Here is a 16,813-nt window from a genome sequence, read left to right as displayed (position 1 = left end):
TCAGAAGTTGCAAATTGACAGCCCACTGGATATATCTGTTCCACAGACATTTTCCTCGTAGTTTAAGAACTATTTTGAACTAACTGCTAATGTTTGAAAATGGAGAGGTTTCTCTTGAAAAATATAATTTTGGCAGTAATGGACTATATACATGTTAGCCATGAATTGTAACTACATAGTGGCTATTACTTTTATAAAGGATAAGTGTCTCCAATTTGCCACAAGTCCTGCCATTCTTTAATGTGTTACAGTTGGCCTACTTCAATCACAAACATAATGTGTGCTATGTAGATGGCCTTTTTCATTTGTAGGCAAATAAAAATATAAAAAGGCAGATATGTGAAGAAATCCCTTAATTCTTTTCATAAATAAATTCAGCACATCAAAAGCTTCTTTTTTTTTTGTTTCTTTTTCTGGCATGTTCATCTCCATAAAAGGTGGTAAGAAATACACAGACATTAAAGTAAACATCCCAGAGATATCAACTGTCTTCTTCAGAACTTTTCCCAACAAACCATTCCATTGGCTGGCAAAAAAGATGATGACTGAACAACAGACTTATAGTTCCTGAAGTTCCACTATCTTACGCTGTAATTTCCTTAGGTCTTTCTGTAATTTATGTTTCTCTAAATCCATCTTTGTTTTCTGTATTTGTTGGAGGGAGGTCAGAGAGTCATGAATCGATTGAAATCCTGGGAAAGGAGATGAAGGTAGGTATATTTACACAATGCATTGAAACTTTAAAAAAAATAAAATAAAAGTTACTGATCAACAGTCCTGCCATAATTGATTATCATTTAACTTAAAGCATATGAAATTCTGCTAAGACTGGTCTAAAAATGTACACAATCCATTTTTTGTATGTCATGAAGATGTATTAGCAGTAGTGGTTCAAGCAGTAGCTGATATCTAATTGTTTTTCTTTCCCTCTCCCCAAATTTACATTGCATGAAGAAATAATTCTGTATTTCAAGAGAGAAATTTTAAATTTCTTCTTCTTTTCCTTTATGCTTTGACAAGAGATTCGTGTGATTTTTCTTTCTTTAAATTCTTGTTACCAAATTGAAGAGGAAGACTGTATATGAGATCTTCAAGCTTCTCTGAAAATACACTACCCCAAAGATCTAATGACCTCACCTGCTGTCTCCCTCCCTCCCAGCACTTTGTATCTCTCTTATGCACAACTAGTCACTCATGACCACAGACCTACCAGACCTCAAGCTTCTTAGGGAACAGCCTATTTCACTGGGAAATTTCACATAGTCTTTTCTCAACTCATTATTATTAAAGACGTAAGGGAGCACACCACTAATTTGGAGTGCTCCTTTGCTAGAACTCCATGGATTTTGCTAGAACTCCATGAAGAAACATGAACACTGTCAATTCCTCTTCAGCTCATCCTGAATGCTAGTGGAATGAGTAAAATTAAACCTCTGATTGTTAAGTAAAAAGAAAGGTCTTTAAATGAAGGGTGAGCTAAGTTTGGGACGTGATTGCTAGCCAGATAACTTGCTGTTTTGATATGGTAGTGGGAGGGGTTAGATTTCTATGCTAGCATAGAAATCTGGCAGAATGGCACCATGATATCCTCCCAAGACATCTCCAAGGTGTCTCTATACAGGACTAAAACTTGGTAGAATTTATACCTGAGTTGTTCTGAGATCTAGAAGTCAGAAGGAGGGTTGAGGCTTTCTCTAATAAAGAAACCCTCTGGTCCCTGTAACTCAGAATCATGACTTGAGGCAGATGGCTGCTCCACAGCGCCTATCCCATGTCCTTCCCTTTGACAAATTGGATGAGCCTTTCATATTAATCCTCTTTGATGTGAGCTCAGCTTGACACTGCTGCCATTAGCCTCTTAAGAAGAAAAGCAGTCATTACACTGGACTCTGCTAATTCATCTCTCTCTCTCTCACTTTTAAAGGTCAGGTCTTCAATCTGACATCTGTCCAGGCTTATTACCTGCAGTTCAACGAGAGGGACATTTGATTTAGGCTCCTAATTTCATAATGTACCCACAAGTCAGGTCTTGGTGATCGCCAAGGACTTTCTAAGTCTCACAAGTCCATATTCTGTGATCTTAGAGAGTAACAAAGCTCACAGCAATGGCCTGTGACATTGCCAAGTGTGAATGGAAAAAGTTAACTTATTTACATACCTTCTAGCACAATGCTCACAATTCCACAGGATATTTTGTTCTAGCAAAATATATATATTCATATACCAAAGGATATCACTAATGATAAGACTGATCCCTGGCCATTAGGTCAAAGTATAAGACTCTGAGGGATTGGACAGAAAAGGACAGATGTTCTTACTTAATCAAAGGTATCTGCTCACCTGACTGATACTCATTCTGCATTTTCTCTAATTCACCCCAGATCTGTTTTTCCATTTGATTCATCTTCTTGGTCAATTTATTTTCTATGCGTTTTACTTTGCTTAGTTCTGCTTCCTGTTTCTCTGTATTGATGAAATTCTCAAATTTGCTTGAAAGCTGCTGCAATTTTTCTCCTATTTTATTTTCAGACTTTTCCTGTAAAACAGATCATGTCATAAAACTGTAGAAAAGAAGACTTTTGTGGATTTATATTTCATTTTAGAGAAAATGTTTTTGAAACATTTATTTTTCCATGTGAGTCATGAAAATTCAAGCCAAGCTCCCTTGTCTAAAACTGAGCTCATAGATGTAAGAGTTCATACCTTAGTTTGGCTTAGTTCATTTGCAGTTTCTGGAATTCTACAATGTTATAAAAGAAAAGGTCTGTAGTTTTGCTGAAATGCCTGGAGAATTTGGAATTTTAGTCTAGGGTTTAAAGAAGTGTAGCAAAGGAAGACATGTTAGATACCGCTTTCCCTGAGCTCCTTGGACATGCACCCTTGAACTCACATCTCTGTGTGGACAGTCTTCAGCGAGAATAGTGAGTGCCTCCTCATGCCAGCAGTTTATTTGAGTCACCTGGACAATACACCACCCCCAGAAATTCTGATTTCAGTGGTCAATGATGGTGCTCAGGAGTTAAGATAGTGGACAAGCTCTCCAGGTGATTCTAATGTGCTGCCGGAGTGGGGACTACACAGTGGCAGCCTTGGGTAAATTTGCTTTTCTCCCCATTTCCCCACGGGGAATTTGGAGCAGGAACTGGGCACCACTGGCATGGCCCCTTTGACTCGCCCCTTTTTGGCCCCACCTGCCTCAGAAATGTTGGATTCCAGTCTCTCTCTTCCTTGTGGTGGGAGGTTTCTGCCTGCAAGTTAGGACCATGGTGGTCACCCAGTGCTGCCTATACCTGGAAACCAGTGTTGATTGTTGGTCTTGAGCAGCTGCAGTCCTCACCACACATACTTCAACAGCATTACCAGTGATAAAACTGCTATACCCAACTCTTGGATTCCTTTATCAGTTGTTAACAGACTCAGGTGGGGATTGGGGACATTACTGACTGAGTTACCACTGCCTAAATCTCCTCTACCTAATCCTAGTGCCTTGCGAGGCCTAGATGGGAGGATCACTTGAGGCCAAGAGTTCAAGACCAGCCAGGGCAAAATAGCAAGAACCTATCTCTATAAAAACATCTAATGTTTAAAAAATAAAAAGTGTTAAGAAACATCTCATTTGAATCACCTATAAGACTGGCAGCCACTGACTGCAGCAATGGCCCTGAACTACCCTCTCCATTTAGTCAGTGTTCTGGTTGCAGTTAAAAAAGGGAGCCCTAAACTAAGCTTGTGGCTATCTTTACATGATCTTACTTGGAAAAGGAGTTTGGAAAACCTTTAATCTACTAACAGATTTCTGGAAAGGTCAAATGACTTGTCTAAGCAGAAGTGTTCAAGCTTTCTTGTGCCTATGTTTCACCCAGGGGGTTGTCTATAACACTGATCCCAGTAGAGGCCCCCAGAGAGTCAAACTCCCGAGGTCTAGGGTGGGAATCTGGTTTAAAAAAAAAAAATCTCTTTAGTTTGTTTTGGTACAGGTAGAGTACACTCTGAAAAACATAGGTCCACAGAGTTGGGGAGTACTAAACGACCAGAAGACAGGCCTCTGGGCTCCCAGTGTGGTGCTTAGAAAAAAAAGTTACTAACACAGTGATGGTTACTGTAAATGTTGAAGTGTGGCCTTCTAAATCTTTCCTCATTGTGACACCCAGATAATAAACACATAGCTGTTTACTCCATGAAATAACAGAGCTCCTCACCAGTTTCTCCTGCAGGACATTCAGACACTCATTGATATGGTCCAGGTGGTCTTTTCCATATTTGATGAACTGGTTTTCTGTCCATTTTTGATTACTCTCAATTTCTTCATACAGATTACTTGAAAGTGAATTAAACCTAAGGGGCAAAATATTTTGTTTTAATAAGTGAACTTCAACATAAAACAACCTTTAGCATTGAAAAGCCTGCAGTTTTTTGGGATGACAAGACTCCATGTGGCTAGCCAAGTACTTGCAGGGTGATGGGTGAGTACACTCCAGCTTCTGTCAACACCCCTTCTGCAAACCCTGAAATAAATATGCACACAGTGACAGGAGCACTGTCAGCTGGGAGCTGACCACAGCCACATAGAAATGCATTGTTATCCACGCGGAATTCTCAGGGCCTGGCTCATTGTTTGTGTGTGGAGGAAATACTTTGGTAAGTCCACCTGGGCTGGGTGGTATTACTCTGTAGTTGGGATCTGCAAAGGTTTTCTGCAAAAGGCCAGATAGTAAATAGGCATTGTGGACCATATGGACTATGCTGCAGTCACACAACGCTGCATTGTGGAAGGAAAGCAACCACAGAGAATATGTAAACAAATGAGTACGGCTACATTCTAATCAAACTTTATTTATGTAACTGTCACATGTTGTGAAACACAATTATTTTATTTATTTTTTGAGTCAGTGTCTCACTCTGTCACCCAGACTGGAAGGCAGTGGCACGATCATGGCTCACTACAACCTCGACCTCCTGGATTCAGGTGATACTCCCACTTCAGTTTCAGAGTAATTAGAACCACAGGCATGTGCCACCACGCCCAGCTAGGTGTGTGTGTGTGTGTGTCTCGAGATGAGGTCTCACTATATTGTCCAGGCTGATCTCTAACGCTCCTGCCTTGGCCTCCCAAAGTGCTGGGATTATAGGTGTGAGCCACTGAGCCTGGGTTTGTTTGTTTGTTTGTTTGTTTGTTTGTTTGTTTTTGAGTTGGAGTCTCACTCCATCTCCCAGGCTGGAGTGCAGTGGCACCTTCACGGCCACCCCAGCGTCAACCTGCTGGGCTCCGGCCTCAACCTTCCAAGTAGCCGGAACTATAGGCATGTGCTACCACACCTGGCTTGTTTTTGGTTTATTGTAGAGATGAAGTCTCATCAAGTTGCCTGGACTGGTCTCCAACCTCCGGGCTCAGGCAATCTACTCACCTTGGTTTCCCAAAATGCTGGGATTATAGGCTGAGCCACTGTGCCCCGACAAGCCTGGCATATTTTAATTTTTTAAAAACTTATTGAAAGTGTAAAAGCAATTCTTAGCTGTGGGCAGATGTGGGTAAGGGTGATAGTCTGCAGCCCCTTGCTCTACAAATGCCACTGAGACTAGAAGAGGAGCAGGGGCAGAGAAGACCTGAATTGTCTAGCAGAGAAGAGAAAAGTCACAGGCACGAGGGTAGGAGAAAGAGTTCGAGAAGGACCTGGAGAAAGCAGTGTCCAAAGGGGACTTTAGGTTGCTTTTGTCTCAGGTGAAATCTTCAATAAGGTCCCCATTCCCACCAACGGGTCTATGGGAGTGGCTTACTATTGGGGTGTGAGGGTGCTTAAAGAGGCACTGAGTTACACATGTGGGGCAAAAACAGAAGTGATAGAGGTTGTAGGAAGGGACCTATGGGACCCATCAAGATGATGCACCATCAGAGTATTAAATAACAGAGAAGAAAGGGGTTTTTTTTTTGGTTTGTTTTTTTAAATGTGGGAGTGGATGATACCATCGATTTGAAAAGAGTTGAAATCATTGCCATCAATCTAAAAAGTCACGGTAAGGTGGCTGAGGGTTTGAGCAGAGAGGGGCCTTCACAGCTGAAATGTCTAAGAGGAATGGAATTGAGTGGAGGTGGGATGAGGATGGAGACTCATGAGTGGTTTCTGTATCAGTTGTCTGTGTGTGGCTTGCTTGAGGTAAGATGTCAGTTTCAAATTCCCTTTTATGGGGGGGCACCCCGAAAAACCTCGGAAATTATAAAAACTTGTGTATTTATTTGTATATGTTTAAACTTCAGTCACCTTCAAAGTACTCTCCGTATGACACAATACACCTGTCGAGATGCTTTTTCCATAGCTCAGAACAGTTTTTGAACTTGTCAGTTTGGGTGCCTTTTAATGTTCCTGCCATTTCTTGTTTCACTTCTTCCATATCAGTAAAACATTTTCCCTTGAGGACTTTTATCATCCAGGGAAACAACAAAAAAGTTGCTCAGAGTGAGATCAGGTGGATAGGGAGGGTAGGGCATGGGGGTTATGCCATTCTTGGTCAAAAACTGCTGCAAACTCAGTAAGGTGTGGGCAGGTGACCTCATAAGTCACCCATCATGAAATGGGCAAATGTACTGGAAGAATCTCCAAAAAGAAATTCACTGAAGCCAAACACAGCCTCTCACAACAATGCTAGCTAGTACACTGATGCTGATGGGTTCCCTAGAACACTTACTCAGCAGGGGAAGCCTGTACTACAAGAAGTCTGCCCTTCAAAAAATAATTCTGCTTTTTTGGGGGTTCTTCCTCATAGTATAGATAGGAACAATGCAAATGGTTATTAAAAATATTCAGATTAGGCTGGGCATGGTGGCTCATGCCTATAATCCCAGCAGTTTGGGAGGCCGAGGTAAGAGGATTGCCTGAGCCCATGGGTTCAAGACTGGCCTAGGCGACTTGATGAGACCTCATCGCTACAATAAATCAAAAAATTAACTGGGTGTGGTGGTGCGTGCCTATAGTTCCAGCTACTTGGAAGGCTGAGGTGGAAGAATCGTCTGAGCCCAGCAGGTCGAGGCTGCAATGGCTGTGAGTGTGCCACTGCACTCTAGACTGGGCGACAGAGTGAGACTCCAACTCAAAAAAGATTTTTTTAGACTACCTTAAATATTTGGTACTTACAGTTAAATTAATCATTACTCTGATGTTTTCAGACAAAATTATATACAGATAATTTATTTTATTTATTTTTGAGTCAAGGTCTCACTCTGTTGCTCGGGATGGAGTGCAGTGGCAAGATTATGATTCACGGCAGCCTCAACTGCCTAGGCTCAGGCATTCCTTCAGCCCCGGCCTTCCAGGTAGCTGTGACTACAGGCATGCACCACCATGCCTGACTACTTTTTAAAAAATCTTTTGTAGAGATGCAGTCTCACAGTGTTGCTTAGGCTGATCTTGAATCCTGGGTTCATGTAATGCTCTTGCTTTGAGCTCCCAAAGTGCTGGGATTACAGGTGTCAGCCACCACATTCAGCCTTATAGTATAATATCTAAATTCTGATCCTCCTCCCCTTTGAATTCTTACATTATTTTTATACAGGGAGATATTGTCACATAGATATGAAGTATATCTTGATTCCATGCTGAGTACTTCAACATCGAAAAAGATGAAGTTGGGTTCTCTTCCTGTTCTTAGTCTAATCATACCATCACTTGTGCCACTGGTTCACAGCTGCTGGATCTCAGAAAATAACTCATATGCAGACTACCTCATTTCAGCCAATTGTTTCTTCTTTCTGGAATACTCTTACTCAGAATATCCAATGGCTCCTGCCCTCATTTCATCCAGATTTATGCTCAAGCACCACCTTATCCCAGAAGCCTTTTTTATTTGTCCACCCTAAAAAAACCAAAATCCAAAACAAAACAAAATAAAAAACAGGATCTCTTCTCCTCACTTGACACTTACCCAACTTTTTCTCCAAAATGCTCATCACCATGTGATATATACTAATTTGTGTGTTATTTCCTCCACTAGAATGTAAACTCTATGAAAATAAGGATTTTGCATTGTTCATGGGTGTGAACAATGCCTGGAATATAGTAAGCACTCAATAAATAGTTACTGACTAAATGAGCAGGGGGGCATTCTTTGTCATTAAAAACTTTTGATTAGGGTTGCTGAAAAATAACAAATCATAGACTTGTCAAGCTATTTAGAAAACTAATGTACCTTGATTTTCATCTTCCTTTTCCTATCTGGTGGAAGTATTAATTGTAATGGTTCAAGGGAACAGTAAATCCCCCAGATAATCAGGAGATGGCTTTACAATTGAAAATCTAGCCTTCAGTGCTCATGTCTACTCTGTAAATAAATGAGAGCACTTATTCTCTCATCACTGATACATTAACATTCCTCTGAAAACCAAGGAACCATAAATGTGCCCAAGTAATATCTCTGGAATAGCATGTCAGTAATTGAAATTCTGAAATTAAAATAAAGCCATAAAAATGAATTACTATTTATGATCTTTTTATTACAAGATTTGCCTGTAATTGGAAATGCATTTCTCTAGTAACAAACAGAAGTTGGACTCTGTTGGGAGCTTATTAAATGTGAAAGCATTTTTAAAAAGTAATCATCTGGATAAAGGAGAAATAAAACAAAGGTTTATGTAAGTCTTTCTCTTTGCTCAGGCTTTTTCCTAACATAATGGACTTGAATTGCCATAATTCTATTAATTTTAGAACTTAGTTAAAAATCTCAACAGTATGAATTTACCTTGGATGACATTTACATTTTCGTTCCCAAAACTTAATATCCTAATAGGTGTGAGAGTATTTCTATCAGATGTAGAGAGATAGATGATTGATTGATAAATATATAGATAGACCCTTTTCTTTTCTTTTCCTCAAAACACAAAAGTAAGACTTTAAAATTATGGTCAGAGACCTCACTGGGATGTTGAAAGCCACTATTTTTTGTTTTTTTTTTAATTTTTAAATTTTTAAATTTTCATGGAATCTAGTTTAAAATATACATCAAGGGGAACTATAAAAAAAAGTTACAAACAAGTAAAAGAAAGCTTCATGAACATCGGCAGACATGGCGGAAACCAGGGAAGAGAGTTGTGATGAGGGGAGAATGGTGAGAGAGCACCTACCATGGCCATGGCTGACACACATAAGTAAGTACATGGCTCCCCTGGCCAGTTGTACCAGTGTACTCATGTCCCAAACCCAGTGTCTTGACTTTAAAAATACATTAAGAGAAGATGTGAAAATTTTAAATTCTTAGAAACTGTTACTACTAGCAGTCTCTCAAGAATTAGAAGCCTTTGATGAGCTGGTTGAACAGAGGATAATTTCATCTTGTGTAATCATATTTGAAGAAGAGCATAAGAGAGACCATGTGCTATTATTTATTTGGAGATTGAGTCTAAGATGTAAGTTTCACATCAGAAGCCAGAAACTAATTTTGAGAAAATTGTTTTTCTACAAAGCTTGTATCTATAGGTGGAACTCTCTTAACTAATTTTTCCTTAAAACCTGTGATTTTTAATTAGGTGATTCTAAAAATCAATTCCGCCTCTACTCTGACAGGAAGACTTTTGTTTCTTGGCCATTCCATATTGTACTTGAGTTCAAATCCCAATATTTTCATAGCCTGCTTTCTGGTCACCCAAGCAGAAGTGGTCTTTCCCTTTTCTGAATTTCAGTGACATGATTAGTTTATCCTTTTGCGGGGAGTGGAGTCTCACTCCGTCCCCCAGGCTGGAGTACAGTGGCACATGCCATCCCAGCATCAACCTGCTGGGGCTCCGGTGATCCTTCTTCCTCAGTCTTCCAAGTAGCCGGAACTATAAGCACGCGCTACCGTGCCCGGCTAATTTTTATTTTAATTTTTATTTTAATTTTTATTGTAGAGACGAGGTCTCGCCAAGTTGCCTGGGCTGGTCTAGAACCTGCAGGCTCAGGCAATCCTGAAAATTAACTTTATTTCCCCCCTGCCCCTCATTTTAACTTTCTCCTGTGGCTGTGTTTTCAAAGTTGGATGATAAGATTTGAGTCCATGCATTTGTTTCCTTGACCAAATACTTTTCCTTTTCTTATAAATCATTGTCTACCAAACAAGCATCAGCAGTAAGAGCTGTCTAGGGAGTGACTGGCAGGTGCTCCACCTGCCAGACCTTTGTTAAAAGGCAGCTTTATTTCCTGATGGCTGATTCTTGCATTGTAAGCACTAAGTTGTTGGCTTAGAACATTATTTAGCTGAACATCTGACAAAGATCCTTCTGGAAGGAGGAGGCACAGTGGAGGGGTGCAACAGACATTTCCTTTCTCAGGTCTAGTGATCATTACCAAAACCCCTGGAATTCACTAGAAAAACCTCAGATGATACTGGAGATTCATATGCAACGTAAGTTTGTTGATTATTAGCTTGAATTTGTTCAAGTTTCTAAATGGGAAGCTTGCTTAATTAAATGTAATCTTTATGTATTTATTTATTATTAAGAGATGGCTATGTTGCCCAGGATGATCCCCAATTCCTGGGCTCAGGTGATCCTTCCATCTCACCCTCTGAACAAATGAGACTGCAGGCATGCACTACCATTCCTGGCCAAACTTAGCCTCTTTAATGTTATTAAAATGTTTTTGTTTAAAAATTAATCTCTTTGTTTAGAGACAGTTCTTTTTATTTAGAAAAAAGAAAAGCAAATTCTAGACCCTATCTACTCTAATTTTAAATTTATGCATATCTCAAAATTCTAACATCAGCAACAATTTATATACTTTTAAAAAAAGTTGTGGAACAGCTTATTCTTATTTATCAGAGTTAATCTTGCTGAAATCCAATATATTAGATTAAAGCAGACGTCCTCTGGTTGATTAAAAAAAAGAAGATCCCTACCTGCCTTGTTTTCTCTTTGAGCAAAATACATTTTCAATACATGTCAAGCTAAGAACAAATACCATACAGCTATATATTGAGCACCCTGATTGTGCTAAAATTTAAACGTAGAAATGCTTTCTCAGAGTATGTTTACTCAAAGCAACTACTCCAAGTTTTAGTGATGACTACTGTTTTCCAGTAATTTCTAGGACACATTTTCTAGGTTCCATTTTAACATCTCTGAAATCAAAAAAGTAACTTAAAATGATAGTTCACTGTGGTTTGAACATGCACTTCATGTCTTACAGGTATGAAAATATGATGGTGCATCTTATAGTCAATGGCACTTAGATTTAATAAAATAAGTTAGAGACAGAGAAAAGTGGAGAAGGCAGAATATTATTAGAATACTGGATTTTATGAAGGCATTAAATCCAAGTGGTGTGGGATACACAGGAAAAAAAAAGAGTACAAAGGACAGTGAGTTAGTATTCAAGTGACTAGAATTTTCCTTTGCCTGTACTGCAGTCCTGGGAAATGGTGGTCTTTTAAACAAGAGAGAGAGATTTGAGAATAAGGAAGCCAGTAATTTGAGTATTTGGGGAGCCCTATCTTTACTGCTTTCTCCATTGAGCAGGGAAAAAAAATCAGTTTAAGATAAAATAGAAAATCTCAAAAGGGGATAATGTAAAAGAGTAAATCGAGGGTGTTAAAAGAAATCTTAAAGAAAAAGCTTGTAAATCAAATTGTTTTTAAAAACATTTTACAATCTTAGGGACTCTGTTTGTATTCAACAGTGCTTTACATTGAGGCATTTTAATATACAATTGGTGATAAGTGACAATTACTCTATAGGAAGGATTGGGAGGAGTATTTCAATTCAGTTGAGATACACAAAGAAATTGACAAGATTAATATTTTATTTCTTCTTTTATCATAAATATTTAATAAGTTATTTTAGGTAGAATATTATCTGCTTTGGTTTGCTGACTTATTTCTTGGCCAGGTTCAAATTCCTAGGATAGGTTTTTCTTTAATGCTAATATATTCACCAGGCAAAACTATTTGGAATGCATTTAACAGAATCAAAAAAATTTCCTAATCACTTACTTGAATTCCAGAAGGCTCATTTCATGGCGATAATCCCCCTGGACCATCTTTAAATTTGAGGTTTGCTCAGAACCGGCAGTCTCTATCTTTCCTAAGAGCTGTGTTACCTAATAAAAGTATAAGAGGGAGCTTTTTTTGTCTGTGAACAAAACCTCCAGTGTTTACATTAATTATACTTTATTCCTAAAGAAGCTAGGAAACAAACTTGAATCCAAGAACACAATTTTGAATTTGAAAATTATTTTCTTCAATTGAGTGTTATTCGCAGATATAGTTATACTGTCTTTGGGGAAAGAATGATAAAAGGTGCCCCATTTTGTTGTCTATCATATACAAAAAAAATTTGTTTATGTCCAGCTCTTGTCTCTGTCACCCAAATGGGAGCACAGTGGCACTATCATGTCTCACCACAGCCTTGACCTCCTAGGCTCAGGTGATTCTCCTGCTTCAGCCTCTCGAGTAGCCAGAATTAAAGGTGCACAACACCACACTTGGCTAATTTTTTGGTTTTTCTGTAGAGATGAGGTCTCATTATGTTGCCCAAGCTGGTCTCAAATTTCCTGACCTCAAGCAGTCCTCTTGCAGCCTCCCAAAGTTCTGGGATTAAAAGCATAAGCCACCATGCCCGGCTGTCTATCATATTCTTTTTGACCACAGACTACCTCATGATATAATAAAACATATTATTATTAATTTATTAACTTGTTAATTTGATTATTTCTTTACTTTCTGTCTCCCTAGTTATAACGAAAGCTGCTATATGCTGTCATCATCATATCCTCAGGGCATATTCGGTTACCGATGGTAAGTGCTCAACAAATACTTATTGAATAATTGTTTAAATACACATTCAGCCTCTGTGGAAAACATATATGACTGGCCTAAGATTGTGTGTCAGAGATTTCCAGATGGTATTCTGACATGAGTACAAGGGTATCCTAATAAAAATAAGTTTCAGTTCTGGAGTTTAAGATTGGATTACCTTCCAAATTGCCAGAAACACTGAGGAATTTCTTTTAGGTAAAAGAATGGATTGAAAAAAGATAAGAATTGCAGCCCATAGTTGTGCCTCAGCTAATCACTGTTAAGGATAATGAAACAACATGATTGGCCTGGGTCAAAGAGAATCCAACTCCTAACATTTAATAAAATCTGGGTTATCTTAGGAAGGAAAGAGGTGAACAATGGAAAGGTTTGAACAGACAGATGTTGAGTGAGTAACCAGTAGCACCTGAATTGCTATTTATAGGAGTTACACTTAAGACAGGTTAAAGGCAGCAATGTCCAAAATACAATCACAGTATATATATGCCTGGTAAAGGCAAGAGAAAAGAAAACAGGCAGAACCATATTAATGTTAGTTAAAATGTGATGCAAGGCAAAAAAAAAAATGTTTAAAAAATGGCACAAAGATGGTCATTGTTATAGATAGAATAAACTCCACAGTAAAATAGAGAGCTTTGAGCTTTTATTTACTTTATGTATTGAATGGAAAAGTAGCAACCTTTTAGGATAAACTAACAGAGACAATATATTAGTGGTTTTAATGATTTTTTGACTCTTTACCAGTTAAATAAGTAAAATATAAATAATAATATAGGAAGTTATGAAAAACATACATTTATTTCATAGATTCATGCCAAATTATGTAACCTGCAAACAGCAAACACTCATCCTTCCCCAGTGTCCCCATCGAGCATTTGCAAAAAACTCAGCACTCATACAGCTAAAAAGAAAATCTCAAATCTCGAAACACAGGAAAAGCACTGTCCATAACCCTAACTACATTGCGCTGAAACTAGAAATTAATAAGAAAAGTATAAAGAAACGAAAATCTAGTCACTTGAATAAAACAATCCAGAACACTCTTAATTCTTTTTTGTTTTTGTTCTTTTGAGTTGAAGTTTCACTCTATTGCCCAGGCTAGAGTGCAGTGACACGATCATGACTCACTGCAGCCTCCAACTCCTGGGCTCAGGGAATCCTTCCACCTCAGCCTCCCGAGAAGCTAGGACTACAGGCATGCACCACCACACCTAGCTAATTAATTTTTTTCTTTTTTTGAGAGATGAGGTCTCGCTATGTAGCCCAGGCTGGTCTCAAACTTCTGGGCTCAAGCAATGCTCCCACCTTGGCCTCCCAAGGATTATAAGAATGAGCCACTGTGCTGGGCCACACTCTTTTAATTCTCGTGTTTCACATGAAAATGTGCCTCTCAGATATCCTACTACAAGGAGCATAATTGACCAAGGGCCTTGACTGCTGTGCTCAAAAGTCATCACTATGTGTCCAGACCATGCTTCTCCAGGATACTCTCAACCAGTGTCTGAAAAGAATTTCTTTGATGGGAACCAAGGATCTTGACAAAATGATCTTAGAATAGCATTGCAGCCCAAGTCTTTCTTTCCTCATCTTTTGAACAGAAATCTGACCTGTATCACAATCTAAAGAACTCCCTTCCCATTTTTCCTCAGAAGTTTTCACCTCAATAAATCTCTTGAACACCAGATTTCTTCATTGCATGTGCATCTCAAAGGATCTGGACTAACACAAGTGTCAAAGGGTAAATTGACACTGCAATTATAATTTACATAGGAAATGATAATGAAAACATGATATACCAAAAGAACACAGACAAATCTATCATCCGAAGTTAATCTGTGGCATTAAATATTTTCATAATTATGCAGGAAAGAATGAAGCTATGTAAATTACCCATTCATTTCACAAAGTTAAAAAAAGAATAACAAAGCTAACCAGAGGAAAGCAGAATGAACAAACTGACAAATTGCCACCAGTCAAATGGTCCCACAAAGACATCCATGCCCTAATCCTGGAACCTGTGGATACGTTATGTTACAGAGTAAAAGGAATTTGTAGTTGTAATTAAGTTTACAGATTTTAAATTAGGTGATTATTCTGGATTATCCTAGTGGGCCTAATTTAATCACATGAGCCCCTAAAAGCAGAGAACTTTCTCCAAGTGGAATGAGAGAGATACAGCAGAAGGTGAAGTCAGAATGGCTTGGAATATGAGATGGACTTAACCTGCTGTTGCTAGCGATTGGTCACATAGCAAACATGAGAAGGAAGGCTGGCGGTCTCTAGAGCAAAGCCACCCAGCTGACAGCCTGCAAGGATCTCTGTCCTACAACCGCAAGAAAATGAATTCAAAGCTTGAATGAGCCTGAAAGAGGATTCACCCCCAACCCCCTAACCACCCCCTCCCCCACTAAGGACACTTCGATTTGTGTCTTGTGAGACTTTGAGTAGAGGTGCCTGTCAAGCCTGCCCAAACTTTTAACCTACGGAAAGTATAAGATAATATATTTGTATGTTGTATTAAAACACCATGCTTATGACAATTTGTTGTAGCCGTAAAGGAAAACTAATACACAAAACATTTTAAAAATTAATGAATAAAAATCAAATTTTATGGTATTACTATGTAAATCCAAGGACTGGTTCTTTGAAAAGGTAATAGACAAAGTTTGATCTACTCTAAACATGAAGAAAAGAGAGGAAAAATAATTATTAAAAGTAGAAATGAAAAAAAGTGTAGTTATGATTATTTATGAGCCAAATAGCATAGCAGAAACATTCTCAAACCTGAAATTATAGGTGAAATGGAAGCCAGGTAATTATAGGAGACTTTAATTCACGCTTTTCAATATAAGACTAAAGAAGTACACCAAAAAATAAGTAAAGATCAAAAGACTTTAACCAGGAAATTATTTCTTAAAGACACTGACTAAACTTTGTACCCTAAAAATATAGAATGCACATTCTTTTATAACATGTACAAAAATAGATTATTCATTTACCAAAAAATCCTCAAAATATACCCCAAACTAAAACTAGTATGCATGAAAAATATTACTTACAATGAGATGAAACTAAAAATGAATACCAGCAAAACAAACAAAAAGCTCTTAGTGCAGAGGGGAAAAAACTCCTCCTAACTGTTTAATCTAAGGGAAAATACAGAACGCAATTGCACAATTTCTAAGAAACAATATGAGGATACTAAATATCAACCCTGGGGTACATAAGGATAAAAGAATAAATGAATGCTCAGGGAAAATTCACAATCATAAATGATTATATCAACAAAAAGAATATAAATACATATGGTTTTAGAACGTAAAATAATAAGCAACAAACACTACGAGGAAAGAAAATTAATAAAGATAGAAGCTGGAATTGGTAAGCTGAAAAACAAAATAGAAGAGCAACCCCCCCTCCACACACACACATTAAAAGAATGTTCCATTGGACTTCACAGCAACTTGGATGAATTTAGAGTTCATGATACTCATGATCTAGCACAGAAACAGAGTTGAGTACCACATGTTCTCACTCTTAAGTGGACCCTGAACATTTATCATAATAATATTACATGAAAGGTATTGGCAGGGGAGGGAGGGAGGGGGGCATATAACACTAGTAAGGGTAACTGATCCCAAACCAGGCGAAGTGAGGACCAATGGGAGACCCAAATTGCACCTGTATGATGACCACTTATGTACCTAACCCTGAATTGTACTCCATACCCTTAAAATTAAAAAAAAAAAATTGGTCCATTGGAAAACAAATAATATAATTGTTAAGGCAAAACTAGACTAATCAAGGGAGAAAAAAAAAGCACAAATATACCAAATAATTAAATGGTAAGAGGAAATAAATGCCAGCACAGAAAATGAAAGCTATCCTAAAAGCATTTTGCATAACTTTATGCAAATACAAAATCTGAAGGAAGTAAATATTTTTCCAAGAAGATTAATATACTAAAGCTAATCTCCAAAGAGATAGAAAGTTTAAGCAGACCAATTATCATATTTAAAAAATCAAAGATATCAAAGGA

At 38.2% G+C, this 16,813-nt stretch overlaps 1 protein-coding gene across 1 annotated transcript in view; it reads right to left on the bottom strand.

The window, feature by feature from the left end:
- Positions 1-386: 386 nt before the first annotated feature.
- FAM81B (family with sequence similarity 81 member B) overlaps positions 387-16,813 on the bottom strand; it is a 67,111-nt gene continuing 50,684 nt past the window's right edge. Inside the window, exons 7-10 of the mRNA XM_008050572.1 lie at positions 11,950-12,056; positions 4,200-4,335; positions 2,341-2,536; positions 387-692 (exon numbers count right to left, since the gene is read on the bottom strand). Coding sequence (XP_008048763.1) covers positions 559-692; positions 2,341-2,536; positions 4,200-4,335; positions 11,950-12,056 — 573 coding nt within the window. The 3' untranslated portion in view covers positions 387-558. The remainder of the gene's footprint in view (positions 693-2,340; positions 2,537-4,199; positions 4,336-11,949; positions 12,057-16,813) is intronic.

The sequence above is a fragment of the Carlito syrichta genome, unplaced genomic scaffold, assembly GCF_000164805.1.
Source record: "Carlito syrichta isolate Samal-C Ts95f unplaced genomic scaffold, Tarsius_syrichta-2.0.1 Scaffold6706, whole genome shotgun sequence".
Classification (NCBI taxonomy): domain Eukaryota; kingdom Metazoa; phylum Chordata; class Mammalia; order Primates; family Tarsiidae; genus Carlito; species Carlito syrichta.
Note: the sequence above shows the minus strand (reverse complement) of the source record. Positions and strands in the feature narration are given on the sequence as shown.